The sequence below is a fragment of the Lissotriton vulgaris genome, chromosome 1_1 (assembly GCF_964263255.1).
Source record: "Lissotriton vulgaris chromosome 1_1, aLisVul1.2, whole genome shotgun sequence".
NCBI classification, from domain to species: domain Eukaryota; kingdom Metazoa; phylum Chordata; class Amphibia; order Caudata; family Salamandridae; genus Lissotriton; species Lissotriton vulgaris.
The window spans coordinates 1,919,521,102-1,919,546,712 of NC_141685.1; the positions used below are offsets into that span (position 1 = coordinate 1,919,521,102).

General features: G+C 44.7%; 1 protein-coding gene across 2 annotated transcripts in view; it reads right to left on the minus strand.

Annotated features, from left to right (window-relative positions):
* Window positions 1-487: 487 nt before the first annotated feature.
* Window positions 488-25,611, minus strand: part of E2F7 (E2F transcription factor 7) — a 53,932-nt gene continuing 28,808 nt past the window's right edge. The window contains exons 10-13 of one of the 2 annotated variants that reach the window (XM_086919574.1): window positions 20,233-20,713; window positions 18,305-18,566; window positions 17,686-18,092; window positions 488-3,326 (exon numbers count right to left, since the gene is read on the minus strand). In XM_086919574.1, the coding sequence (XP_086775700.1) occupies window positions 3,156-3,326; window positions 17,686-18,092; window positions 18,305-18,566; window positions 20,233-20,713 (1,321 nt within the window). In that variant the 3' untranslated portion in view covers window positions 488-3,155. The remainder of the gene's footprint in view (window positions 3,327-17,685; window positions 18,093-18,304; window positions 18,567-20,232; window positions 20,714-25,611) is intronic. The other variant, XM_086919570.1, reaches the window with a different exon arrangement.

Below are 25,611 nucleotides of genomic sequence, written 5' to 3' on the forward strand. Positions count from 1 at the left end.
TTGCAACTTACTGTTATGAAGGGGCAAACCAAGGGCGTCCCTTCCTAATAGCGAGTCTAAACGGCATGTACCATTGTTTTGCGACCGCATTTGCAGTCGCAAAACTCGCAGTTTACCACCTACTTGAAGTAGGGAAGGGGTTCAAAGGGGACCCATTCCCCTTTGTGAGTGTGTGCGAAAATATTTTTTAAGAGAAGGCACTGGTCCCAAGTTTCATTTTTCTTTTTTAAATACATCCCGTTTCCCTTTAAGGAAATTGGGCTGCAAGAAAAAAAACAGCTTTATTCGAAAAGCAGTCACAGACATGGTGGTCTGCTGACCCCAGCAGGCCACCATCCCTGTGAGTGCTAGCCATTCCCAATGGGGTCGCAAATTACGCGTGCCTCATGAATATTAATGAGGCATGCAATTTGAAACCTGATTGGGAATCGCAAATCGTGTCTCAAACACTGTTGTACATTCACTTTTGCAAGCTACAATTTGACACAAATTTCGACTCCCAAAAGTGAATTGTCGTACATCTGGCCCATAATATCTGTTATAGTTGCTCTACTAACTTGAAGTAGACTGATATTATCTAGGTCTGCTTTGTCTAATGAACAAGTGACCCCTGAAACCTCTGTGCTGGGGTTAACAGAGGTAGATATGGCTCACAATCTGTAAAATAGCATCCACATCATTAATGAACCGGTCTCTGTTTGCACAAAAATACTACAGTAGTAACTGTAGGAAAACCTATCATACATAAAAGGAAACCATGGTGTTACAGTACAGGATTGACAACATATCAAATTTCGTATATTACAGAAAAGCAAAAATGTATACTGTAACTGCTAGTTAATACAAATCACAAATTGAAGCTCAAATTCGTTCCCAAATATTCCTATTGTGAGCTTTATGTTGATGGCCGAAGACATCAAAGTCACCGAAATGGGGGTTCCTTAAATGCCCAGCTTATTCTTCAGATTTGTTTTCATCCAATGCAAAAACCAATGTTACTATTCTTGCTTAAAGTCAATGATTAATCCCAGGCATAAAATGTGCTCTTACAGAGTACACAGCCACAGTTGAAAAATCAATGCTTTCACGTGGGCCGTAAAAAAAAAGACCCCAAGAATTTTCTTTCAGCAAGAACGGTTTCTATGGATAGATGTAGATTGTGGGACCTGTACGTGCAAAAAATATTACTTATTCTACTGATTTAACGAAGCTTTGAAGTGCACAAAACATGTTTACTGATGCACGATGTACTATCTAGAATGAGCATTTACAAGACAACAGGGCGGGAGTTGGCATGGTATGGCCCAATGACCATGCTTTCCTTTTACTTAGGGATGTGCTACCAGTGCATGTCACACATCCTTGCTTCTTGCAATTGTTTTGTTATTCAGGATTAAGATCACTTGCGATCATGTGGCTGAACAATGCTTCTGAGGACTCATCTCACGAATCCTTGTGCAGCTCCTGCGAGCGTTCATGTATGCTAGTCATACATGTAATGACCTGTGACTACAGTAGACTGGGACTGTTGTCAAAGCTCGAGACCAGTAATAATTCAGGCACATTGGCTTTTTTTTTTATCTGCAATAATAATAATTTACGACATTGGAATGTTGGGAGCTCCATTGAAAACAATGGAGTGCTCTGGGCTTATAATGGCTGGTATAAGCCTGGAGCTCCAACATTCCTTTATTTCTTTGTTCACAGCTCTGGCTGTGAACAAAGGCTCCAGGTAACCTGAGGGGATTCCAATCCCCTCACGCTCCCAAAAGGCTTTGTTTTTTTTGTTAGAACATTCTGTCCTCTAGTGACAGAATGTTCTAATAGCCTTATAGCCCTTCGTAGATGGGCTATACTGCTATTAAAGTCCCTCTCCCTTGTTAAAGGCCCTCGCCTTTGGCTCGGGGCCTTTAACGCTGGAGAGGGCCTTTAATAGCCGGTATAGCCCTCTACGGCGGGCTATAAGGCTATATTAAATCATACATTCCGCACTAATTTCGGTAACTGTAAATCACAAAACATAGAGAAGACATGAGTTACTCTCCACTTCACCTATAAGTTTCAAGTTTACATAGATTGCCAAATTAACGTACAGACAGAGACTATTGCAGGAATTTCACAAATAACATGAACATCACGGGAAAAAGCGAGAAGGCATTATCTTTTGTTTGGCAGCTACTTGGTAGCTAAATAGTATATTTTAAAAGCTGGTACAAATGTTATTTACTTGTGTATAAGACATTTTGATTTGCTGCTTTAGGTCTGCCCGAGACCTTCATTAAATACAAGACATTTTGTAATTAGAACAATTGGGAAGGCTCTAATGCATTTCACTCATCAACACTGGTATTCACAAACTTATATTTCACAGTTATTTAGGTCCAAGAGTTCCTTTTCCCACATACAATCATCAGAGGACTGTAGACTCTGGGAAGTAAGTGCAGGCAAACATTAACAGTGAGTACATTCAAGTGGAGCAATAACCTGAAAAACACATCGGCTTCCAGGCTGTAAACTCTTGCAACAAAACTGCAGCTTTTTCTTCACAGATATTGCAGATGCGCTGCACCGTGCACTACAACAGTGCTGCACTGTATCAATGTTTTGCCAAAGGACTGAGCAAACAGTCCAGAATGATTTCAAGTATAACTAGCCAAGGCACCAGAGCTGGATTTGATGTCAAACATTAGCTGAGGAGAGAGTACAGGTCCTGGTATGGGAAGTTGGTGCACGGATGCACAACATGACCCACATGGCCAGATTTACATAGGATCCACATGAAGTTGACCAAAAACAGCTACATTTGGTTAAGAGCTCCATCACTTTCAAAATTATGGTACTCGAACCGCCAATTCAGTTAGACTCGCAGTAGTAAAATGTTTTTTTTAAATAAAAAGCAAAAATGTGATAATTCTATAGGTGCACCGTTCAACTTTTGGAAACATTTAATCATTTTACTATTAACAAAGCGCACTTTCAGCGGTTGGAAGATACACGGAGGAGCAGGCTCAATGGACGCTCTGAATCACGACAGCCGGTAAAGAGCACAGCGTGGTATTCAGGTGTGTCGAGTTCCATTCTTGATGGACTGATCATTTTGTAGAAGTAACCTTATGAGCTCCAGTGACACCTCTTGAGATGATCAACTCACTCTCTCACTCAGAGCCACCACTTGAAATCTGCAGTCTCCTCTGAGCAGAGCTGCTGGTTCTCAGAGCTCCTTCACTTCTTCGCCAAGTGATGGGGCTTCCAAGGCTTCCTGGGGTTTTGAAAAAGGTTTCATGTTGTGTCCGGTGAATATTCTTGGGAGTTTGTGGGGTTGACAACTGCAGAGAAAGATATAAAAACATCATTCTTTTTCTAATTCACACCAGGAAAGATGAACTTAGCACAGTTTTGCATCATTTTGTATTCAACAGACTACTCCAGTGAACAGCAGTTTATTTAGTATTCTGTAAAAGTGCATTGCTTGTATACTTTGGGAAACCAGTTGATAATGTAAAACAATAAAACCAACATTTGCACTGAAAACTGGTACAACAGCTTCTTAATAAATACTAACATAAAAGTGCCAAAAATAAAGACAAGGCAGTTCAAGATCGTCAACACATCCATGAACTTGCATATATGCCCATATGCAACTGAAAAGCTATAAGGCATCTTTACGTAGGAAAGAAAGCCTCTTGACAGTTGCTTTAAAAATGCGTTGGAAGACTAGATCCTAAGGTAAAGAAGAAGAGTTCTCCTATGAAAGGATACAAGGAGGAAAATGCACAACCTGGAAGTAATACTAGTGTGCTTGTGGTGGTCAAATACTATTAGGTTTAAGGGCAGAATCGTGGCACAGAAGGGGAAGGTATGGCTAACTCTGGAGAGGTGTCAGGTTTGGAGTTATTTGAAAGCAAGCACGGTACATTTGTACACGAGTATTTTTCTTCCCTCCTATCAAGTACTGAGAACATTCAAGTGCATTGAATCTTTATTGCCACTCTCTACCTTGGTTGGATTATACTTTTGCACACACACAAAGTGCAATTCCAAATGTCGACAGTAAAGTGGGGAGAGAATGTGGTCTAACGGCTAGGACGGTCGATCTCGGAACTGGGGAACTAGGTTCGAGTCTCGGCAGGGACGCTCAACATTCGGCGATTCTGGGCAAATCAATTAATCTCCCCGTGCCTAACAAAAAATAATCTGTAACATAACTGGTGCTCATGTAAAGTGCTCTGATACCTTTGGGTCTAGTTATCGATATATAAAACTCTACACAAAAAAAGACAGCTGTGCAAATATCAGGGTTCACAGGAGAATGCAGAGAGGCTGACTTAAATAAGGACTCAAGTGCTGAAGATCGCCCTAAAAGATCGGGGGCACTGGAAAACGGAGTGGTGCAGGGCCCTTTCACCACCATCCATTGTCAGCTTGTGCAAAGAAAGAATATGGTGAACTATTGATCTCAGGCAGGGCAGAATAGTAACTGCCAGTTTATGGCTACATGCTTGCTCAAAGAAAAAAAAGATTTCCAATAGGGATAAAAGAATTATTACACCACAGGGCACCAATATGCATTTTCTTGGTCATTCCCAAATCACACATTTTAAATTAGTGACAACAGAACAAAATGCAGAAGAGCCTATTAAGGGCAGAGGAGACTTACAGCATTTTGAATTCATTAAGTCAAAAGTTGTATTAGAGTTTACCTTGTGAAGGCTAGCTTTTAGAAACTATGTATATTTTACAAACATTGGAAAGTAATTGTAGGAAGTGGCTATTAATGTGGTTATCAAAAATCTGATATATTGCGTAAAGAGTCCAGGAGTTCTCTTATTAGTGGACAGGGGCTAACTATGGCAATCCCAAAGTGCTCCGTTAGGTGGTAGTGAGGTTGAGCAGTCTTAGGCTTAACACAGATGAGTGCAAGACATCTGAAAATACAACAGTCAATAAATGAGACATGCGACTCAAAAAGAAGATCCACACTAATTTACAAAAATGTATCTTTATATATGTTTAGGCATCTGAAGATAATTGTTCAGGGAGTACGTTTATAAATATGAATTATTTTCAGTTCAAAAAGTCGAAATTTCTGGAGGATGCAATGTTATCCTATGGGAGGAAAAAGCAATGCAGCATTCAGGTATATTACAACGACTTACGGGACCCATCTCAAAGGTGTTAAAATGAGTAGTGGGCAAGGTCCAAGGCAGCAGCAGCAGAACTCCGCCACCAGCACTAGGGCGGCTGAGTGCAGAGATGCAAAACAGCGGTGGGTGCCCAATGTTATTCTATATACAACAGTCATGGTAAAAAGAGGCTGCAGGCATTGAATGGGGGAACCTGTCGGGCTGAACCAACAGGGGTGATTTGAGGACGAAGGGACACCTTTGGTCCTCTTCTCCATGGCCTAGGTACGACGGGCACAGAGGTATCTTTAGGAATCAGGTTTTCTTACCAGGAGAAGTTGCAGTAGAGGGGGGCCTAATGCGGGTGACATCAGGGGGTCTAGAGGAAGTCAGTGGATCTCTTCCGTCTTCTGCTTTTGCGGCTCTTCTGTGTCCTTCTTGTTCATAGGTTGTCAAGATCTGCTCGGCTCTTCTGGTGTCATGGGCTCCCCTAAATACTCAATTTAGGGGTGTTAGGAGTGTGTAGGGCAGAAGCCAATGGGCTACTGACCCTAGGAGTTACTACGCCCCTATATGACCAATTCCTGTTGGAAGTGGGCAGAACCCTGTCCCAAATTTCCTAAGTATGCCCTCACAAAGATGGCTACTAATAAAACAAAATTGTGTCCACCTCAGTTTAGCCCACCTTAGGGGAGGTACAAGACTGGGGGTGGCACACCTATCCGACTAGCTAATTTTCCCGATTGTCTGGGTGCCAAAGTGGCTCTGGCCAAGGGGACCAGCTTCCCTTCTATGAGGGGGAGCCAGATTTGCATTTCAAAGGAGGCAGCTGATTGAAGCTTGCCGGCCTAGGACGACTAATCAGCAGGTCATCCTGTGGGGGAGGGTGGTACATCCTCTGCCTCGACAGGCTTTCTTTCTGGGCCTCCTGAAAGCAAATGCTCTCATCCTAGGAGTTCAGAACAGTGTCTTGGGGGGCAGGCTGGCAGAAACCAGTCAACAAGCTCACCAGAAGATGGTAGGTTTTATGGGGGCGCCTCTAAGGTGCCCTCATGGTCCATGTATTGAGGAATCCATCAATGGAATCAGTGTGGGTTCATTAATAAGAGATGTTTGATACCAAACATCCCTATTTTCAGTGAAGCCATCATGTAGCTGGGGAACTAATTTTCACCAGTGTCCCCTCACATGTAACATTCAGCATCCTACATTAGGGCGGTCAGGCCTGCTTTAGGGGTGACTTACAATGCAAATGCTACTTACCAGTATGCATCTGTTCTTGGCATGTAGGGCTGCTGACATTCATATCTGTGCATAGATCGCCGCCTAGTGTTGGGTCCGGATGATTGCACATTGTTGTCCTGGAAGAGTCTTCGAAGTATCACGAGATAGGTGGCTCCTCCCCTGGACTACAGTGCGCATGGGCATCGCCTCCATCCCCAGATTGTTTTTAGCCATTGGCAGAGATGGAGTGAAGTATGTGAGTGATGACCATGCTATGAGCATATAAATATATGAATACTGCAGCTGCTACAGGCGCCGGGGAGGAGGGCGGGCGATATGAATGTCAGCAGCCCTACATGCCAAGAACAGATGCATACTGGTAAGTAGCATTTGCAGTTCGAGGCATGTGGGCTGCTGAATTCATATCTGTGCATAGAATACATAGCAGTCCCTCCATTAGCGGCGGCCGCCCGTGCCAGCTGCAGCAGTCTGAAAAAGTGTTTTGAGAACAGCCTGACCAACAGCTGCCTGCTGTTTGGAGTGTACGTCTACACAGTAATGTTTAGTGAAAGTATGTGTGGTAGACCATGTGGCTGCTCTACAAATATCTTCTAAGGGAATGTTACCTAGGAAAGCCATAGAGGCCCCCAACTTCCTGGTGGAGTGGGCTCTTGGTGGGATAGTGAGAGTGCGTTTAGCTTTAGCGTAACAGATTTGAATGCATTTCACGATCCACCTAGCGATCCCAGCTTTGGAGATAGCGTTTCCCTTGTGGTGTGTGGCAAAAGCAACGAAAAGCTGCTTGGTTTTGCGAAAATCTTTTGTCCTGTCCACGTAGTACATCAAGGCTCTTTTAACGTCAAGGGTGTGGAGCATCCGCTCCGCCAGCGTCTCTGGGTTTTGGAAAAACACCGGCAACTCAATTGTCTGGTTCATATGGAATTGAGATACAACCTTGGGTAAGAATTTAGGGTTAGTGCGGAGCACAACCCTGTTAGCATGTACTTGGAAGAAAGGTTCTTGGATGGTGAGCGCCTGCAACTCGCTAACCCTCCGTAGCGATGTAATTGCTACTAAGAAAGCAACCTTCCAAGTCAGAAACTGAAGCTCACAAGAGTGCAGTGGCTCGAAGGGAGGACCCATCAGTCTTGTAAGAACCACATTGAGGTTCCATTCTGGAGCTGGTGGGGTCCTTGGTGGAATGACTCTCTTGAGTCCTTCCAGAAAAGCCTTGATAGCAGGGACCTTAAAAAGCGACAGTGTTGCCTATTCTGGAGGTATGCTGCCATAGCAGACAGGTGAATGCGGATGGAAGAGTACGCCAAATTGCATTGATACAGGTGGAACAGGTAACAAATGATGTTTTGAATGGAAGCAACTAGCGGGTCAATATCGTGGTTAACACAGTAGATGACAAACCTCTTCCATTTAGCCGCATAACAAGCTCTAGTAGTGGGCTTCCTTGCCTCCCGAATGATGTTCATGCAATCGGGAGGAAGATTGAAGTAGCCAAACCCTAGGACTTCAGGAGCCAGATCGCCAGGTTGAGCTGTTGCGGATCTGGGTGCTGAATGTCGCCATGGCTCTGCGTCAGAAGGCTGGGAGTGAGATGAAGCCTTTGATGCGGTACCACAGAGAGTTCCAGAAACGTGGTGTACCACGGTTGGCGAGCCCACGTTGGAGCAACCAGGATGAGAGTCATCGAGTGCTGCCTGAGCTTGCGTGCCACCAGCGGTATCAGAGGTGCTGGGGGAAAAGCGTACGCAAATCTGCCTGACCAGTTCATCCACATCGCATTGCCCTGTGATTGCGGGTGTGGGAACCTGGCGGCGAAGCTTTGGCATTTTGCGTTCTCCTTTGTGGCGAACAGGTCTATCTCTGGATGACCCCACCTTTGGAAGTACGGTTGGAGTACTGATGGATGTATCTCCCACTCGTGCATTTGATGGCTGTGCCTGCTGAGCAGGTCCGCCATCTGGTTGTCCTTGCCCGGGAGATGCTCTGCCATGAGGAAGATGTTCCTATGAATGGCCCACTTCCACATGCTCTGAGCCAGATGAGACAGCTGCGGAGAGTGTGTGCCTCCCTGCTTCTGAATGTAGTACATGGCTGTCATGTTGTCCGTCCGGATCAACACGACTTTGTTGCACAGATGTACTTTGAACGCCTTCAAGGCCATGAAGATTGCCATCAGTTCCAACACATTGATGTGCATCTTCCTTTGCTGTAGTGTCCATAGTCCCTGCACCGTGTAGTGGAGTACATGCGCTCCCCATCCCTGGAGAGAAGCGTCCGTCGTCAGGATAATCTGTGGCACAGGCTCTTGGAATGGTCGGCCCTTGCAAAGGTTTTGTGGATTCCACCAATGCAGAGATTTGTATGCCCGACCGCTCACCAACACTAGGTCTGTCAGTTGCCCATGAGCCTGAGTCCACTGACGTGCTAGGCACTCCTGAAGCGGACGCATATGTAGTCTTGCGTGCGGGACAATGGAGATGCAGGAGGCCATCATGCCTATCAACTGCATGAACACTCGCTGGAAGCGAGTGTTGGGGTCTGAATCGTTGGATCAGCGTTTGGATACTGGCGATTCTCACTGAATTTGGCTGCGCAGTGGCTGCCAGAGTGTTTATTGTCGCGCCCAGATACTGTCGTACATGGGCGGGCTGGAGATGGGATTTCGGGTAGTTCAGAGAGAATCCCAGATCGTGCAGGAGATGAATAGTGCGGGACACGTGGTCGGCGCACTGCGGCTCTGTTTTTGCCTGAATGAGCCAGTCGTCCAGGTAAGGGTAGACGTGGACGTTCTGGCGTCGTAGGTGCGCCGCCACAGTCGCCAGGCACTTCGTAAAGACCCTTGGCGCTGTGGTGACCCCGAACGGCAGAACCCTGAACTGGTAGTGCTGGTCCTGAATTGTGAATCTGAGATACTTCCTGTGGGAAGGATGCAAGGGGATATGAAAGTATGCATCTTTTAGATCCAACGTAGCCAGGAAGTCCCCCTGTTGAAGCAGAGGGAGTACCTGCTGCAACGTGAGCATATGGAAATGCTCCGAGAGAATGTACCAGTTGAGGGGCCTGAGGTCCAGGATGGGCCGTAGGGATCCGTCCTTCTTGGGGATTAGAAAGTACAGAGAGTAAACTCCTGTACCCCTTTCTTGCAGTGGGACGAGCTCTATTGCCCCTTTTTGCAGCATGACTTGAACTTCCTGCTGCAACAAGTGCAAGTGCTCGCCGGACATAGGACGGCTTCTTGGAGGTATGTTTGGTGGAGTGGAAGTAAGTTCCAGACAGTAACCGTACTGGATAAGAGACTTGACCCACCTGTCCGTGGTGATGGAATTCCATGCGGGCAGGAACTGCTGGAGTCTCCCCCCGACCGGTGTTGTGTGGTCGGGGGGCAGTGACAAGGCGTCACTGCTTGTTGGCGGTGGTGGACCTGGAGCTGTTGTTTCCACGTCCCCTGCCTTTGATGCTGTTGCCTCTATAGCCACCTCTACCCTTGTTGGTGTATGAGGTTTGGGTATTACTTTTATAATACTGTGTGGATTGCGATGCCTGACCCCTTGAGGTGCCTCTGGTATTGGAGCGGCGAAAGGAACCACCCCGAAACTGCTGAGACTGGAGGGCCCCCATAGACTTCGCCGTGTCTGTGTCTTTCTTCATTTTTTCCAGTGTCGCATCCACCTCAGGGCCGAACAGGTGGTCAGGATTAACTGTTTGGTTCAGGATGGTTGTTTGTATATCCGGTTTGAAACCTGATATCCTAAGCCATGCATGTCTTCTCAGCAACACACTAGTGTTGATTGCCCTGGAGGCTGTGTCAGCCACGTCCAGCGCACATTTGATGGAAGCGTTTGTGATGAGCTTTCCTTCCTGAATTAACATTTCCACTGCCTCCTTGTACTGGTCAGGCAAGTGTTGCAGCAGTGTTTCTAGGGTGTCATAATGAGCCCTATCGTAGCGTGCAAGTAGGGCCTGCGTGTTTGAGATTCGCCAAATGTTAGCTGCCTGTGCAGCAATCCGTTTCCCTGAGGCCTCAAATATTTTAGACTCTTTGTCTGGGGGAGGAGCGTCACCAGTGGTCTGCGAGTTCGCCCTCTTGCGTGTGTTGGATACCACCAACGAGTCCAGTGGCAAGTGTCCCTTGATGTATGTTGGATCCGAGGGCGCTGCCTTATATTTTTTGTCAATGCGAGTATTGATGACACGCGCCCGTGTGGGCTCTTTGAAGACCTCAGTCGCGTGCTTTAGCACTCCCTTGAGCATTGGCAATGTCTTGACCGACTTTTCAGCCACTGAGAAAGTGTCAAACAAAAAGTCCACATCCACAGGATCTGAGTGCAGCTCGACCTCATGGTTAGCTGCAGCTCGCTCAATCAAAGCGTTGAAGGCTGCCGAGTCCTCCGTCGGTGAGGTCTTTGCAGCAAAGAGCTGCGGTTCCTGACCCGATTGCGGGTCGTCCGGGTCGCCTCCGGCAGACCAAGGCTCATGTTCCTCCTCCGGATCCGAGTACGCCAGATAGTTGTACTCGACCTCCTCATCGTCACCATCCCCTGCGTTGGAACGCGTTGGCGAATGTTCTAAAGCTTGAGGAGAGGCAGGCTCGATTGGGGCCGAAGTACCCGTAGAACCCTTCTTATTTTTGAGAGGAATGCGAAAATGTTCCAACACCGGCTCCGCGGTGATTTTCCTCTTGAGGAGAGACAGTTTTCCGGTATTGGCGTCGATGATGACCTCTCGACGCTCTTCCTCTGTAAGCGGCTGGAGCCGAGGCTTCGCCACCACCAGTGCTGCTTCGGGCGTCGACACCTGCTTCGAGGGCACACCTGCCCCATGCTTCGGAGCGAAAGCCTTCGGCGTCGACTTCGGCGGCAGGGTGAAGCGGATAGGCGTTTGCGCCTTTGTGGGCTTCGTTGTGTGCTTCGGCACCACATCCCCTGGTTCGGGAACCACAGCGTCCTTCCGAATCCGTTGCAGGGACTCTGCGACCTTCTTCGTCAAGGCCGTGGAGGGCTTGACCGGCTCGAGCGATCTCCCCGAGTCGGGAGTCGGGTCGGCGAGAGGCAACGTCTTAGGAGCCGACACTTCACGGTCCTTGTCCCCGACGGGCGGAGCCGTGGAATCGCCTTGACGCTTCTTCGAAGCCTTCTTCGGGTCATCGACCTCGACCATCTTCGGCGCCGACGCGGCCGCGTCGGTCGACTTCGTCTTCGGCGTCGACCCCGAGGCCCTTGGGTTGGCCATCTTGGCACGGCTCTTGAGGTCGGCCATTTTGAATTTTTTGGAAGTCGACGCCTCCAGAGCCTTTTGCACCAGTGCAGCTTGCACTTTCGGTTTCGAAACCGGAGGAGTGGATACCAATGGCTTCACTTTCGTTTTTGTTAACGGGAGTGGCGCCTTAGAAATGTCCGTGACCGGGCCCGGAGGCGGGGCTGCTGGACTAGTAACAAAGTCTTGGAAGGCCCGAAGGCGATCCCTCGACCTGGGCCGCATGAAGGGGATTGACCCCTGAGTCAGTCTGGGGACGCTCTTCCTCCGAGCTGTCCCCCACGGTGGCAATTGCCCCATCGTCGTCCCCTACCTCGTCGCCGGCTTCGTCAAAGTCCTCGTCTCCCGCGTCATAGGCATCCCCCTCAGACGCGGGGCTAGAGTCCGAAACCCGCATGACATAGTCGTCTTCAACAGATTCTTCGAAGATGTCGTCCGGCGGGGGCGCCGATGTTGCCGATAGCTGGGCCTGGAGTCTAGCGGCCCGACGAATCTTGAGAGTCTTCTTGCACCGGAACTTCGAGCAGGCCATGCACCTGGCCTCATCATGGTCCGTGACAAACATTTGTTGCACACAGGGTGCACATCGAGGTGTGAATACTTGGAGGTGCACACCGGGCACCTTTTGAACGGAGTCCGTTCCATGTCTGGAGCGTCGAGTAGGCCCGTCCGCACCGAGAGCACGCGGATGGGTAGCAAGAGTTCGGAGCTGAGAACAGACAAAAACCCGAACGAAACGATACCGACGCCCAGCCTAAAGACCTTTTGGTCTCGAGTTAGAAGAGTTTTACAACTATCGATTCCGACAGAGGGAACCGAAACACATCCGAACCCAATGGCGGAAAAAAACAATCTGGGGATGGAGGCGATGCCCATGCGCACTGTAGTCCAGGGGAGGAGCCACCTATCTCGTGATACTTCGAAGACTCTTCCAGGACAACAATGTGCAATCATCCGGACCCAACACTAGGCGGCGATCTATGCACAGATATGAATTCAGCAGCCCACATGCCTCGAACATATTGCATGAGGTGCTAGGGGACATGGCACACAGGGATGTGTTTTCACTTTTGTCTGCACCAAGACACGCATCCTACAATAGCAGCCTTGCAGGTGGTTGGTGAGAAGTCCCTTTGGGTGGCACAATTCGTGCTGCTACCCTTAGCGACCTTCTTTAGTACCTCAGGCCCTAGGTACCAGGGTTACCATTTACTAGGGACTTACAGAGGGTGCTAACGTTTTGCTGATTGGGGACACAATTGTACAGTTTTAAGAAAGAGCTCTGGCACTGGGGACCTGGTTTGCATGAACCCAGTGCGCTTCCAGTCGAAAAAACATAAGTTACCAGGTAAAAAGTGGGGGTGACCATGGCAAAAAGAGCTACTTTCTTACAGTCATGTCCAAAGGATCAGATCCTTTCCAAACTAAACACACAAAATCAAACTGCTCAGTAAGGTCCAATTCAAACAAAAATCACACCAAGCGTTCAGCTTTGGAATGAATTGCATCCGGATCTTTATAACTAACCAATTTGACCGCGTAAACAAATAATTTATACCAAGCTTGGCTTGACTTGAATTTCTTGAAAAAATTCTGACCTGTTCAAAACAACTTTATCAGGCACAAAGAACAAGTCTTTGGGTTCTTCTCAACTGAGAAGCAGTATGATATGTTTTTGTCTCCAATTTGAGATTTCATGAGTAGAAACAGTGTCTGGATTCATGAGGTGGTCCAGACTCCCTGGCGCCGAAAAGCTATAGTTTTGCAAAAATGGCTATGAGCTGTGCACAATGTGCCTGATGAAATGTCACACCTCAAGCTACACTGGCAACTATCTGCAGGCTATACTAAGTGGGTTATGCCCTTCTGTAAGAAATTGGGTTTTTGTTGTAGGTGTCCCACCCTTATTAGCTACTAGCTGCTGATTTTCGACTCAGACAGTGCACTGAGGCTACTAACTAAACCTCAGTGCCAGTGCTCCTTCCTTAAAACAAGGTGATGTCCAATTGTTTCACAATTGGCTAAGGACTTTAGCACCCCTGCAAGTCCCTAGTAAATGGTACCCCAGGGGTCAAAAGTAGGACAAACAGGAACTTCTCTCTCCAACTGAGCATGAGGTAGAGTTCTAACTGGCATAAAAAGTGTCAGTGGCTGGGTGCAACAAAGCCTATAAGATGGACTAGATGGTTTCTTAATGGATTTCATACCCATAAAGCAAATGGGGACACGTACTCAGGTCGTCTGCTTTCTGGTTTTAGGTTCCCAGCAATGTAAGAGGCTAGTTCAAAATGACGGCTCATTCCCACACTTTTGCTGTTAGTTGGCAGAACTGCAAAGAGTGAACACTTCTTGCCTTGCTGGTAGAATAGGGCTGTGTTCTTGTCCATATCAGGCATTCACATTCTGGGCTAATCCTCTGGAAAGAAGGCTTTTTATACAACCATGAAAGCCACTTCCACACCACCACATGTATGTAAAGCACTGGTGGAGATTACCTTTCGGTGACCCACCACATTCTATCCACCAAAATTCTGTAAGTTACAATAATTTGTGGTTATCATACAGGCACTTCACCAAACAAAGACATAGGCATGAGCTCTCTGGCTCAATGTATGCACTGGTGCTGTGTGGATGGGGACAGAATTAGACTGCCTGCCCAGCACTTGATCCAAGTGTCGAAACTGTAGAGCAGGAGAGAATGCATGCGGAGCGAAGCTTAGCATTGAATGGCCACCATGATGCAAGATGCATGTTACCTAGTAGAGGTCAATACTTGGGTAAGGCCTGAGGGAAGGCCTTTGCTAATCCGAATTACAGAATGAGCCCTCAGAATTGGATCCTCACGTAGGGCATGACGGGAGGCTCAGGGTGAGGCAGGCTATTGAAGAGTGGACCCTTCTGAAGATACAGAAGGGCAGCGATCAGGACCAGGATATTGGTGCAGATTTTTAGGGAGGGTAGACATGTTTAGACCATAGTGCAGCACCCTGTATCTGTACTGTTGGTTTTCCTGTGTATTTCTGCATTACGGGTACATGCAAGCATCTTTCAAGTCCATTAAGTGAAGCTAGTCATTATGTACAGATGCAAGATCTAGAGCCAACATTAGGATCTTGACTTTTGATGGGGCCCTACTATGCAGTATTTCTCAACCAGAGATCTCATGAACCAGGCCTTGGAAAGAGAAGGCAGTCACTTAAGTCTAGAGCGAACAAAGCCATGACTGAAAGGACTGCAAAGAAGAGGCTGGAAAAAGGAGACTGGTTTGGACAGTAATATTTAGATTGTCCTTCACAATTTGCCAGTGGCTTTGTTCAGCTTGTACTTGTGCAGAAACTCAATGGTAATGTCAAATTGGCTCTTTCGTTCAGAATAAAAGCCAATGACTTTTTCCTGGGCCACCTGTTCTAGAACCAGAGAGGTTGGCCAAGTCTGTGCATGAATAGTTTGATGTTCATAAACGTTTAGGGATGTTAATGAAGTCCCACATTATCAGCAGTTTTGAGCCAGTTTGAGGGCCTTGGTCTTAATATTAACTGCTGTATTTGGTGCAGGAGCTGTGGATTCCACAAAAACTTTGATATCCTGATTCTCAGGCAGGGTGCCAATCTCTTGATGGAAGTCTTGCAAGGGAATTTGCTATTATTACATTTTACCACCTGGAGAGTGGATTTACCTTTGTACTCACCAGATACCAGACCCACATGCTTGCTCTTGTACCTTTATAGCCACATCCCATACCTCAACTCTTGCAGGGAGGACAGAATGTGAATTAACTGGAGCCCTAATCAGCCTGCTGCCATATTCAACATTGAACCTGAACAGTAGAAATGGACTGCTGCTGGCAGTGCTAGAGGATACAGGGGAGCTGGTGTCGGAGTGGGTTAAACTACTGCCAACAGATACCCTAGAAGCCAGAGAGAAGCTGGTTCAATGTTTAACTTGCCACTAAAGACATTCAGAAAGAAATTCTGAACTGTGGAGGGACTTACGCCCTGAGATTGGATCGGAGGTATGTGGAGCAGGTGTGGACTGGGGGTGTTAGACCTCTCTGCTACAGTATTACTGATATACTGCAGTATCCTGAATGTACAAACCAGCAAATGCTGTATTAGAGTTCTAGGTGTTTGCAGCATTATTATGCAACAGCAGCATATGAGAAACAGACTATTAGGCATGGACACCTCAAGGTTGCCTTCAGGAAAATGAGGCCTGGTCTATTGTGTCACCTCTACAAACAGAGCATCACTGCAATTATAAGCGAACATTTGAGACCTGGACAGTTGCTCACTAAAGTGCTCCTGATATTCTTTTACAATAGCTCAGTCAACAATAAATATCTGGAAAAACCAAGTTCCCTCAGGTTGGAGCTTGAGAAAAACTTTTTTTTTTACAAAGATTCATTAAAATCTGGTTATTCCATGCAATGGTACAAGAATATCATCTGAGCAAATATGCGTTCCCAAAATTACTTACCAAAATATCCCCACGTTGAAGTTAATAATAAAAAGTCTAAACCCTATCATGCAATAAGTTCCAAACAATTTTCTGGTATGCAACATTTCAATAGATTAAGCTGCTTGCTAAGAACTCTTCTTGAAAGTGAAATTAAAATACTGCAGTTAGGAATCAGGTGATAAGGAACTTAACACCACAGACAGCACACATTTGATAATTAAAGGGGGAGCTGCACATCAATGTAACAAGAATACCTGAAAACCAACAGTTTAAGAATAAAAAGTGAAGCCAAGAAGATCCAAAAGAAATCAAGGTAGCGTGAAATCTCACTTTAAAAGAACTGTGTGCCGGTCGAAGACATGTAAAAGAATTAGTGGATAAATGATGCATTCAGTAGAGACAGTATAGTACATATGGAGGACATTTCTCAGTGTTATGGTAGAAGGTTTGGTAGTAGTAACACAAGGAGGCGGACCTCTCAAGCAGCCAAGGAAGAGAGGATAGAAACAAAAATTATGGGGTCCATTAGGATGTCGGGCGGACCGCCACCGCCATGCGGGCGGTGGCGATCCGCCCGACAACCTTATCCGCCCGCCATCCGTTTCCCCCCTGCCATATTACTATGGCGGGGGGACCGCGGTGGACTGAAACACGGTCCGCCGCTTTTCCGCCCCGGTCGCATTGCGGCCATGGCGGAAAAGGGTGTATATGGGGGCCCTGTGGGCCCCCACGGTGAAGGCAAGCTGGGGGTGCACATGGGGGGCACCTGTGGTACCCCCCTGCATTTGCATACACAATGCGGCATGCACCGCGCGGTGCCTCCCGCTTTGTGTATGCAAATGCAAGCCATGCATTTATAGCATTGCGGCGGGTGCAGGTGTAAACACCGCCCGCCGCAATGTTATAAATGCATGATGCGCCCACCACAGTGGCGGGCGCATCATAATATGCAAGGCGGGACCGCCGCTTAGCTCGCAAGCCGTCCCATTTTCCGCGAGGATGGTGGGCGGGCGAAGTCCGCCCGCCATCCTAATGGGGCCTATATGTCTATAATATATTTAAGGTGGTAGTTTAATCTGAGCTGTAGCCAAAAAGACAGAATGGAATTAACTGTGGTTATCCTGATTTAAGATCATTACCTAACTGAATTATGTGATTGTATTCCAAATGCCTCAGCATTCAAATGCCTCAGCATTCTAACACACTCGTTTATATTCACTTACAATGTCTAGCACAAAATGTGTTACAAACTTGCATTTGTGCATGAAATGCTTGCTCTATGATTTTATACCTCGCCATCAAATATACATGACAAAACCATTAGAATGGAGGGGCGGTGTTTATAGCCACAAACATGGAGAGAGGAACTGATGCAATGGGAAGCGAGTCACAGTTTTGAATATTTCTTTATCCCCATTGTTGTTCGGCTCATTAACACGACTACAGTATCTAACTCAAACTTAAGGTAAAGGAGAGGTACCAGCAGTATGAAACTGAGAACGAGTGGCCAGCAGTTAAAAAAGAAAATTGTTTGTATGGCGAAATTAAAATGATCTCATCTTTTAAAATTGTGTTCTTGTAACTAGAAATACTTATTTCAATTGCTTACCTGTTGAGGATTTTTCATCGCCAGTGGTTGTCCTCTACAAACAGGCGAGTCTGTCCTAACTGAGCCTTCTGCGCTTCCTACCACTGGAGAATAGACCTGAAGTGATTCCAAAGAAGGTGACTCGTCAGCCTTTGATGCAACCATTGATGCAGCTCCAATTAGAAGGTGAGTCGCTGACGCCATGCCAGGTGCATTAAAATTCATTGACCCAACATTTGTAGCGGAGGTAGACGGAGCTGTAGGCAGCTGACCGGCGATGGAGGGAGAGCAGAGAAAGGGAAACTGAGGCAATGAAGAAGATGGCACCATCACACAAGGAACATTCACTGGGGGTAAATGACTGGTAGAAAGTGCAACAGCACCGGTGGCTTGATTTGCAGATAACAAGAAATTGAACCCATTTAAACCTATGGAAAAGAACACATGAGACATAAATAGGCAGAAAATCCTTTTTGAGTAAACCAACAAATTTATGTTCAAGCACAACTTAATTTGTCTTTGTTCGACTAGAAAGCCATACAATATACCATGAACATGTTAAGAAAAATATAACATACAAGTAAGGCACATCTTTTTTGTAAATCTAATAAAAGAGCATTTTTATGTAAAAGTCACTTACAAGCAGAGGAAGGCACATAGAGATACTGTGGAACGGAAGCCATATTTTCTTGAAGAAATGTTCCTTTGGGGTGTACAAGTTCACTGTGGTCCATACGCAAAGTCATATTCTTCTGTCCATTAAAAGCATAGGACTTATTCAACTCTTGTTCCTCTGCAATAACCGGGCTGTGACATCTTGTTTGAAAGTGATCATCTCCCTGATCCGCTGGCAAGCAGTTGTCTCTCTGGAGATATTTTAGCTCAGTTGGCTTTAGGTGTTTCTAGAAAGAAAATAAACAAAATGATGTGTTGATATGTGAACAAGATGTACTTCCCCTGCACATTCTACTAAAAAAAGCAAGCATTATTTAAAATGATAGAGGGAATACAGAACAATTACCACTCATGTGCATTGGCATCAGACAAATATCAAATGCTAATCACCTACAGTTCTTTAAAAATAACTCACTACTCAAATTTTTTATACCACACCCTCTTTCTCATTCAATAACATTTTTCTGGGAAGCTTATCTGAAGATTGGAATATGGGTCAATCACAAGTACAAATCGTAGACTAGTTGTTAGCAGTTGCTTTTCAACAGATAACAAAGAATAGAAAGGATACATCTAAACTGTCATATTTAACATGGTGGTACGCTGTATGTCATAGCCACAGGCTAGATACAACCTTTGTATATCCCCTACCTCTTGCTAAGAATGGCTTACAGCTATGGTCCCCTCTCACACTATTTTTAGATAATAGCGCAAAAAATTTTAGATTATCCTTGCTATTACATATTCCTACCATATTAAGTCTTTCTTCTTTTTTCTTCTTTTATTACGGGTTTGACAAAACAGCTCTCCATATTTCTTAAAATGTTTCATTTGTCTCCTCTAGACAGAATTTGGTATATCAGTGCTATTTCCTATGTAATCTTTAATGTTTGATTGTACGAAGTATTGATGTTTGTTCAATTTCTTCAATAATTGTGCTTTTGAAACTAAAAAAACAACGCAGTATAACACATTTAAGAAAATTCGAGATTTTGTACTTCACGGGCTCACCGTCAAGTAACCACTATCTAAGAGGCTCTGCTGCTGCAATAGTGTTGAGAAGATTGTTTTTTGGTTGTAGAATACCTCATGTGCAATCCCTCCTGGGCAGAAATCAAGGTTTTCTTTCAAAAACAGTACTGCTTTGACATACACTATTTCAGAAACATTTTCTATACAAAACTATCCTGATAACCCAGATCTGTCATGTCTGCTATGGGATCTAATTTTTACCTGAAGGTTCTACCACAAATTCTTATTTTGATACAGGTGGGATGGGACTTTGACTCAAACAGGGGAGCTGCCTCCAGTAGCAATGACAATGCACTCATCCTTCCTGATCAGCTTAGTCAACTCCGACAAAAAGTTATCTTCCATGATATTTCAACTGAAAGCCATTTCTCAAATACTTTAAATCCTATTACATTAGTTTGTATGCACATTCAGGACAAATGGTAAAATACTCCGAGTAAAGTATTATTCCAAGTCCTGAAGAGATAATTTGCTAACGTGGTCAGTCCTCAAAATGTTAGCAGTGATAACACCATCAATCTTAAATGGATATTTTGAAGGATTGGAAACACATTTTTGGTAATCATTTTCTCAAACGCATCTATTGCATCAATAAGGCATTGTGCAACTATTTATTTCTGTCTACTTCTGTGTGCAAAAGAAGAGCACTAGAATTTGAAAATGTTCTTTTTTGAAGACGGAGACCCATTGCATTATGTAACATGCACATACAGGAGTTTTACGTGGAATCTTAGCGTGTTTTGTGAGTTTTACGTGGAATCTTAGCGTGTTTTGTGTGTTGGATCAAACACTTTATACTTGCTTTCTCCCATTTTAAATGCTTACGAACAGTCCACTAATACACATAAAAATACCATGTACCTTCGGTAAAACGAGTGAGAGTGCATCTTCTTGCATATCAGTCTTTCGGATTTTAGTAGCTGGTTCCTCATCTTCGCCAGCTGAACATGGGGACACTGCAGAGGAGGCCAGAGATGATCTATCTGGGGATGCCCAACTATCGTAATGGCTCCTGCAAAAGTCTCCTGCATTAGTAAGGTTTTCTGTTGTAGAACTGTCCCTGAGGTTATGGCACAACATGTACACAGAAGCAGAAGGAAGGCAGACAAATGGCTGGCTTGTGAGCAGCGCAGGGTTCCTGTTGTCAGCTGTGGCAGTGGTATGTCCAAGCATGCAATTCTGCAGAGATATCTGAGAATTATTTGACTGGGATGCAGTTGATGTTATTTGTGTCGATTTGAGGCAATATTCTGACTCCCTCGGCACAGGGAGCCCAACAGAGAAAGGCGTAGTAGCACTGTTTCCTGCAAAACGGCTCCTTTTAGGGGAAGGCTTTCTACTCCTAGAAATAGCAAAACAAAAAAGGAATTTATTGTATATCAGCTTAAGGACTTTAAAAAAAAAAACACAAAATCACATATTCATTTTTAAGACATGCTACTACAGAATGAGGTTAGAAGTTTTTAATCCTTCAATTACTTACCGGTAATTACATTACTCTGAGTCCTCTTCCCTCGCTTCTATTCATTATTACATTGAGGCAATCCTGCCTCACTAGACATCAATACCACATGGTTCTTTTCACAAAAAAAAATGACCCTTGTCCCCCAATCCTCCTGTAAATATCAGGTAACCCGACAAGTCTAATTTTGGTTGGCCAGTAAGTAATTGAAGCATTAGCTCAACGTCCCATACCTTGCTTGCCTTCACTTCTACATTGAAAAGTCCAAAGCCAAACAGGACGACCAAAAAGGTACTGCACAAACACATGTTTATTAGACACAAAGACAAAAGGCCTGAGTCAGATCTTGGTTGACAGGTTACTCTGTCACAACGGTGGCGGATATCTCGTCCGCGAAATATAAATCCCATAGGATTTAGTGTAATTTATATTTCAGTGGACAAGATACCAGTCACCACTGTGACAGGGTAACCCATCTCCCAAGATCTAAATGAGGCCTACAGTAATGAACCACTATTTAGATGTGGCCAACATCTTAAACACAAACACCTCAGATAGGTTAACCTCCTGAACAATCCTATAATGAGTAGCCAAAGTCAAAGGAGACGCCCAGGTGGCTGCCCTGCCGATCTCAGCAATGGAAGCCCCCTGGTATCTCAGGCCATGAGGTAGACATAGACCATGTACATCTACCCTGAACCCCTAGAACCTTGTAGGCCAGAGAAATCAATGTCCGAACCCACCAGCTGAACAAGGAAATGGAAAGCTTCAACCCCTTATTCACAGGTCCAAAATTCACACAAACAGTGAATTGGAATGCCGGACAGGAGCAATCCTATCCAAACATATAAGAGCTCTCCCGACATCCACACAATGCAGCCTCATTTCCTCAGAAGAAGAAAGAAACTCAAAAAAGGAGGGCAAAATCAACTCCTGGTCCTTATCAAACTGGGAAACAACCTTAGGATGAAATGAAAGGCCGCAAAATGACTATAATCAAAAATCAGACAAAAAGGATTCTGGAAAGATAAGGCACCCAGCACTCTCAAACTCCTAGCCAAAGAAACAGTCCACAAAAAGCAATTCTAAGGGGCAATAACTTTATGTCAACGGAATGCAGGAGCTTAAACGGAGGAGCCATCATTGGCTCCAAACACAAAGATAGATCCCAAGAAGGGAAGTGCTTACTAGGAGAAAGAAGACCATTCTTCAAACCCTTGAACAGAGGACCCACTAAACCTTCTGAATCTGCAGATTGTTCCAAGAACTCCTAAAAGCTTTAATAGCTGCCCACTGAAGCTTAAAAACCCAAAGATGCCCCATCCTGAAGAAATATCATCACCGCAATAAGTCAAACAAAGTAGGGTCCAAACCCTTACTCTGACAGCATTTACTGACGGCACGCCAGTGCCACAAATAAAATGTATAAGTAGACGAGTGCCTAGCAGCCTGCAGAGTCGGAGTCATACTAGCCAGAATACCCTTATACAGCAAGCCTAACCTTTCAACCTCCAGGCCACTAACCTCATTCTAGACAGAACATCCTGCTGCAACACTGGGAACAACAAGAGAGAGGGATTCAGTGGTAACATCCACTACTCCTCCGGCCTTATCTCCACTAGAATAGGAAATTAAGGAGCGCAGCCAAGCCGTGGCAATCAGAATGACTGACACTCTCCCTCCGCACCCAGAGAAGAAACTTGTGAATGAGCGGAAAGGGAGGGAAGGCGTAAGGCAGACTCCAAGGCCACCTGCAAGCGAAAGCATCCTCTGCCCTAACCAGACACTCCCTGGCCCATGAGCAAAACATCAGCATTTTGCCGCTGAGAGAGCTCATAAAGATATATATCATCTAGACTCCCCAATGATCTGTAATCTCCACAAAAAGCTCCTACAGGAGGATCGAGGGAGGGTTGTTTTTATTCGTGAAGAATCGCGGAAGAGTCTGGTGATGCAGGATTGCTTCAATGTAGTAATGAAAGGAAGCGAGGGAGGGGATAATGAGGTCATTTGATTGTCCACAAAAAGTCAGTTACAGTGCATACATTTTTTTCTTTCATTGAAAAAGCTGTTTTTTTTCCTGTGCCTACATTACCCTAACCGTCCAGTATCAAGAGCCATCTGCCAATACAAGGCAGTAGTAAGCAGTGACACGTGTTAATGATAGAACAATTAGACAATGAAGGAGATCGGGTAGTATACATGTGCTTGGATTTTAGAATGGAAACAAATATACTGTACATGATTAAGATTGACAGTTTAAATTAATGGTTACCCGTAATGCTAGTCAGTTAGATTTCTTGAGACAAACCATGTATGAAATGAAGCCGCCGCCCAGATCTAGACAGTTTGAGGCGCTACGTAAATGGGATAACATGTCTACGGAGAAAGAGAGAAAGAAAGCAGCAAAGGAGGTGAAGAGATCATTTAGACATTGGCTTTAGAATAAGTAGGATCAGCAGGAGAAAAGCTGGAGGGTGGAAATAATTGAGTGTGTGTAAACATTCTGTGCATAGTCACTGAGAAGGAGGAGCACGATAAAACCAAATCGAAAAAGAAAGATGAGCAAGCAGATGAGACTAATAGAGATAAATCAATACATAAGTAAGCGTTTGCATTCTAGACCTCCTCCATATTCAGACTGAGCAGTTAATACAACCTCTAATGCTGCAGGGATGGACACAGGTGCTGGGGGGATTGCGTTGTGGTGCAAACTCCTACTGAAGCTGTACCAACTGCTGTGACAGAGTTGGCGATGACAGCAGTAGTGCAGTGCTGAGTACAAGTAAAGACTTACCATCTCAGACTCAGGCTGTCACACCTGTGAGAACAGTGGTGGCAGACGAGCCACGTAAAGAGATTAGCATTGGAATTCTGAAAATTGAATTCAGTAAAATGTTACAGGGCAATGTAGATTGAAATATACTTTTTACTTACAATGCTGATGAAATGAGCTACTTGGTAAAGGAAGCAGCCAGATATGCAAAAGCGGCACATGATAAATTAGTGTAATTAGGTGATTTTTTAGAGGTTGACATCCACAAGATGAAAAATGCGAAACTAAATTATAAAATGGATTTGACACAATGAATATCTGACGCACCATGAAATTAAGGCAATAGGCTTGAATACGTTGAGCTCATATTAAAGAACTCAAGATCGGAATGATTTGAAGAAGTATTGAGAAAGATGGAAGATAGGGACAGCAAATAAAATGAGAATGAAAGGGACTGAGAGTAAGGCAAGAGGTATTGCAAGTAATTCTGAATTTGTAGCAGGTTCAGTTTTGGAGTGTCCTTTGAGATAGGATAATGGAGGGAATGTTGTGCATGTGCCATGGACACAAGTTGATTTGTATGCATTTACACATAATTTTCCAAATTTGCGAGAGCATCCAGTGAAGTGGTACGATGAAATACACAAGTTTGCATACATTTAGCCGATGTTATGAATGGATTTGAATTCAGTATTTCAAATTGTGGTTACTGGAGATTTATGGTTGGAGTGTACGTTTGTGGTAGTATGGCCGACACATGAACCAGCTACAGTTGGCCCTAATAATGCACCAACTACAGAAATAGAAGACATATATATGGCTGTGATGGAGTTTTTTGAAAAATTTACAATGAGAAAGATATAAATTAGAATACAATTTTGAGAACCTCACAAGTTCCGAAAATAATATGATGGTTCCAAATATGAAAAATTCAGAATTGAATGTGCAAAGTCAGAATACATTTTTGTGAGAAAGTGGCTCAATATACACTGGACCAGAATATGGTACAGTGTGTGTATAGAGTCCACAAACCCCAGAGGTATAACAGAGGTTAAAGCCAGGTGTGACCTTACTCTCTAAAGTGGTAGCTTGGTCGAGCAGTAAGGCAGTACCAGAGGACAGTGTAAAGCATTTGTTGCACACAGTCAGCAAAAGGTTTCACACACTCAAAGACTGAACTCCAGGCCAATTGTTTTCATACCAAGAGATATAGTTGTTTTATTTCTAGATCCAACAGGTATCAAAATGAATTGTTCTCCATATGATGTCTCAGATGAGTACTTTGCAGAAAGGCAATTAACTTTGTAAATACAATAGGTACAGGGTTAGCAGTAGGCTACACAATTCTACACACAATTTAGCATTGAACTCAATGGATTTCCTTACATAACCACAGTTGATTACTTTGGTAATTCCAGGACTGGCCCCTAGGTTCAGGCCTGGGGTCTAAGCTGAAAACAGTTTAGCAAAAACGTTTTAGGTATTGTTGTGAATTTTCAGGAATAAAAAGCTATTTTAAAAGTTCACACTTTTAAACTTTTCAACAGAAACCTGGCAATGTTATCCAATAAGAAAAAATTCCGATTGCAGGTAAAGTACGATCTCGTTACTTTTGTAATCCAGTACTGGGTTCCTGGGGTCAGCACTGGGGTCTCAACTTAAAACAGGTAAGTAATTACGTTTCAGTATTTTGTATGATTTTTAAAGAATATTACCAGTTTTCAAAAGTAGACACTTGGAAGAAATTTCATAGAAAAGCAGACAATGGATTCCTATAGAGAAAATACAAGTTACTAGTAAACCCACTAGGGATTACTTTTGCGGTTCAGTACTGGGCTACAGGGTACAGTACTGGCCCCTCTCCTGATCACAGGTGTGTATTTCGGAATTCAGATGATTTTATATGAATATTTTACGTTTTCAAAAGTAGACACTTAAAAGATTTTTCGAGTCAAACCAGTCAATGTTATTCAATGGCAGGTAAGTGAGTTACCGGTTTCCT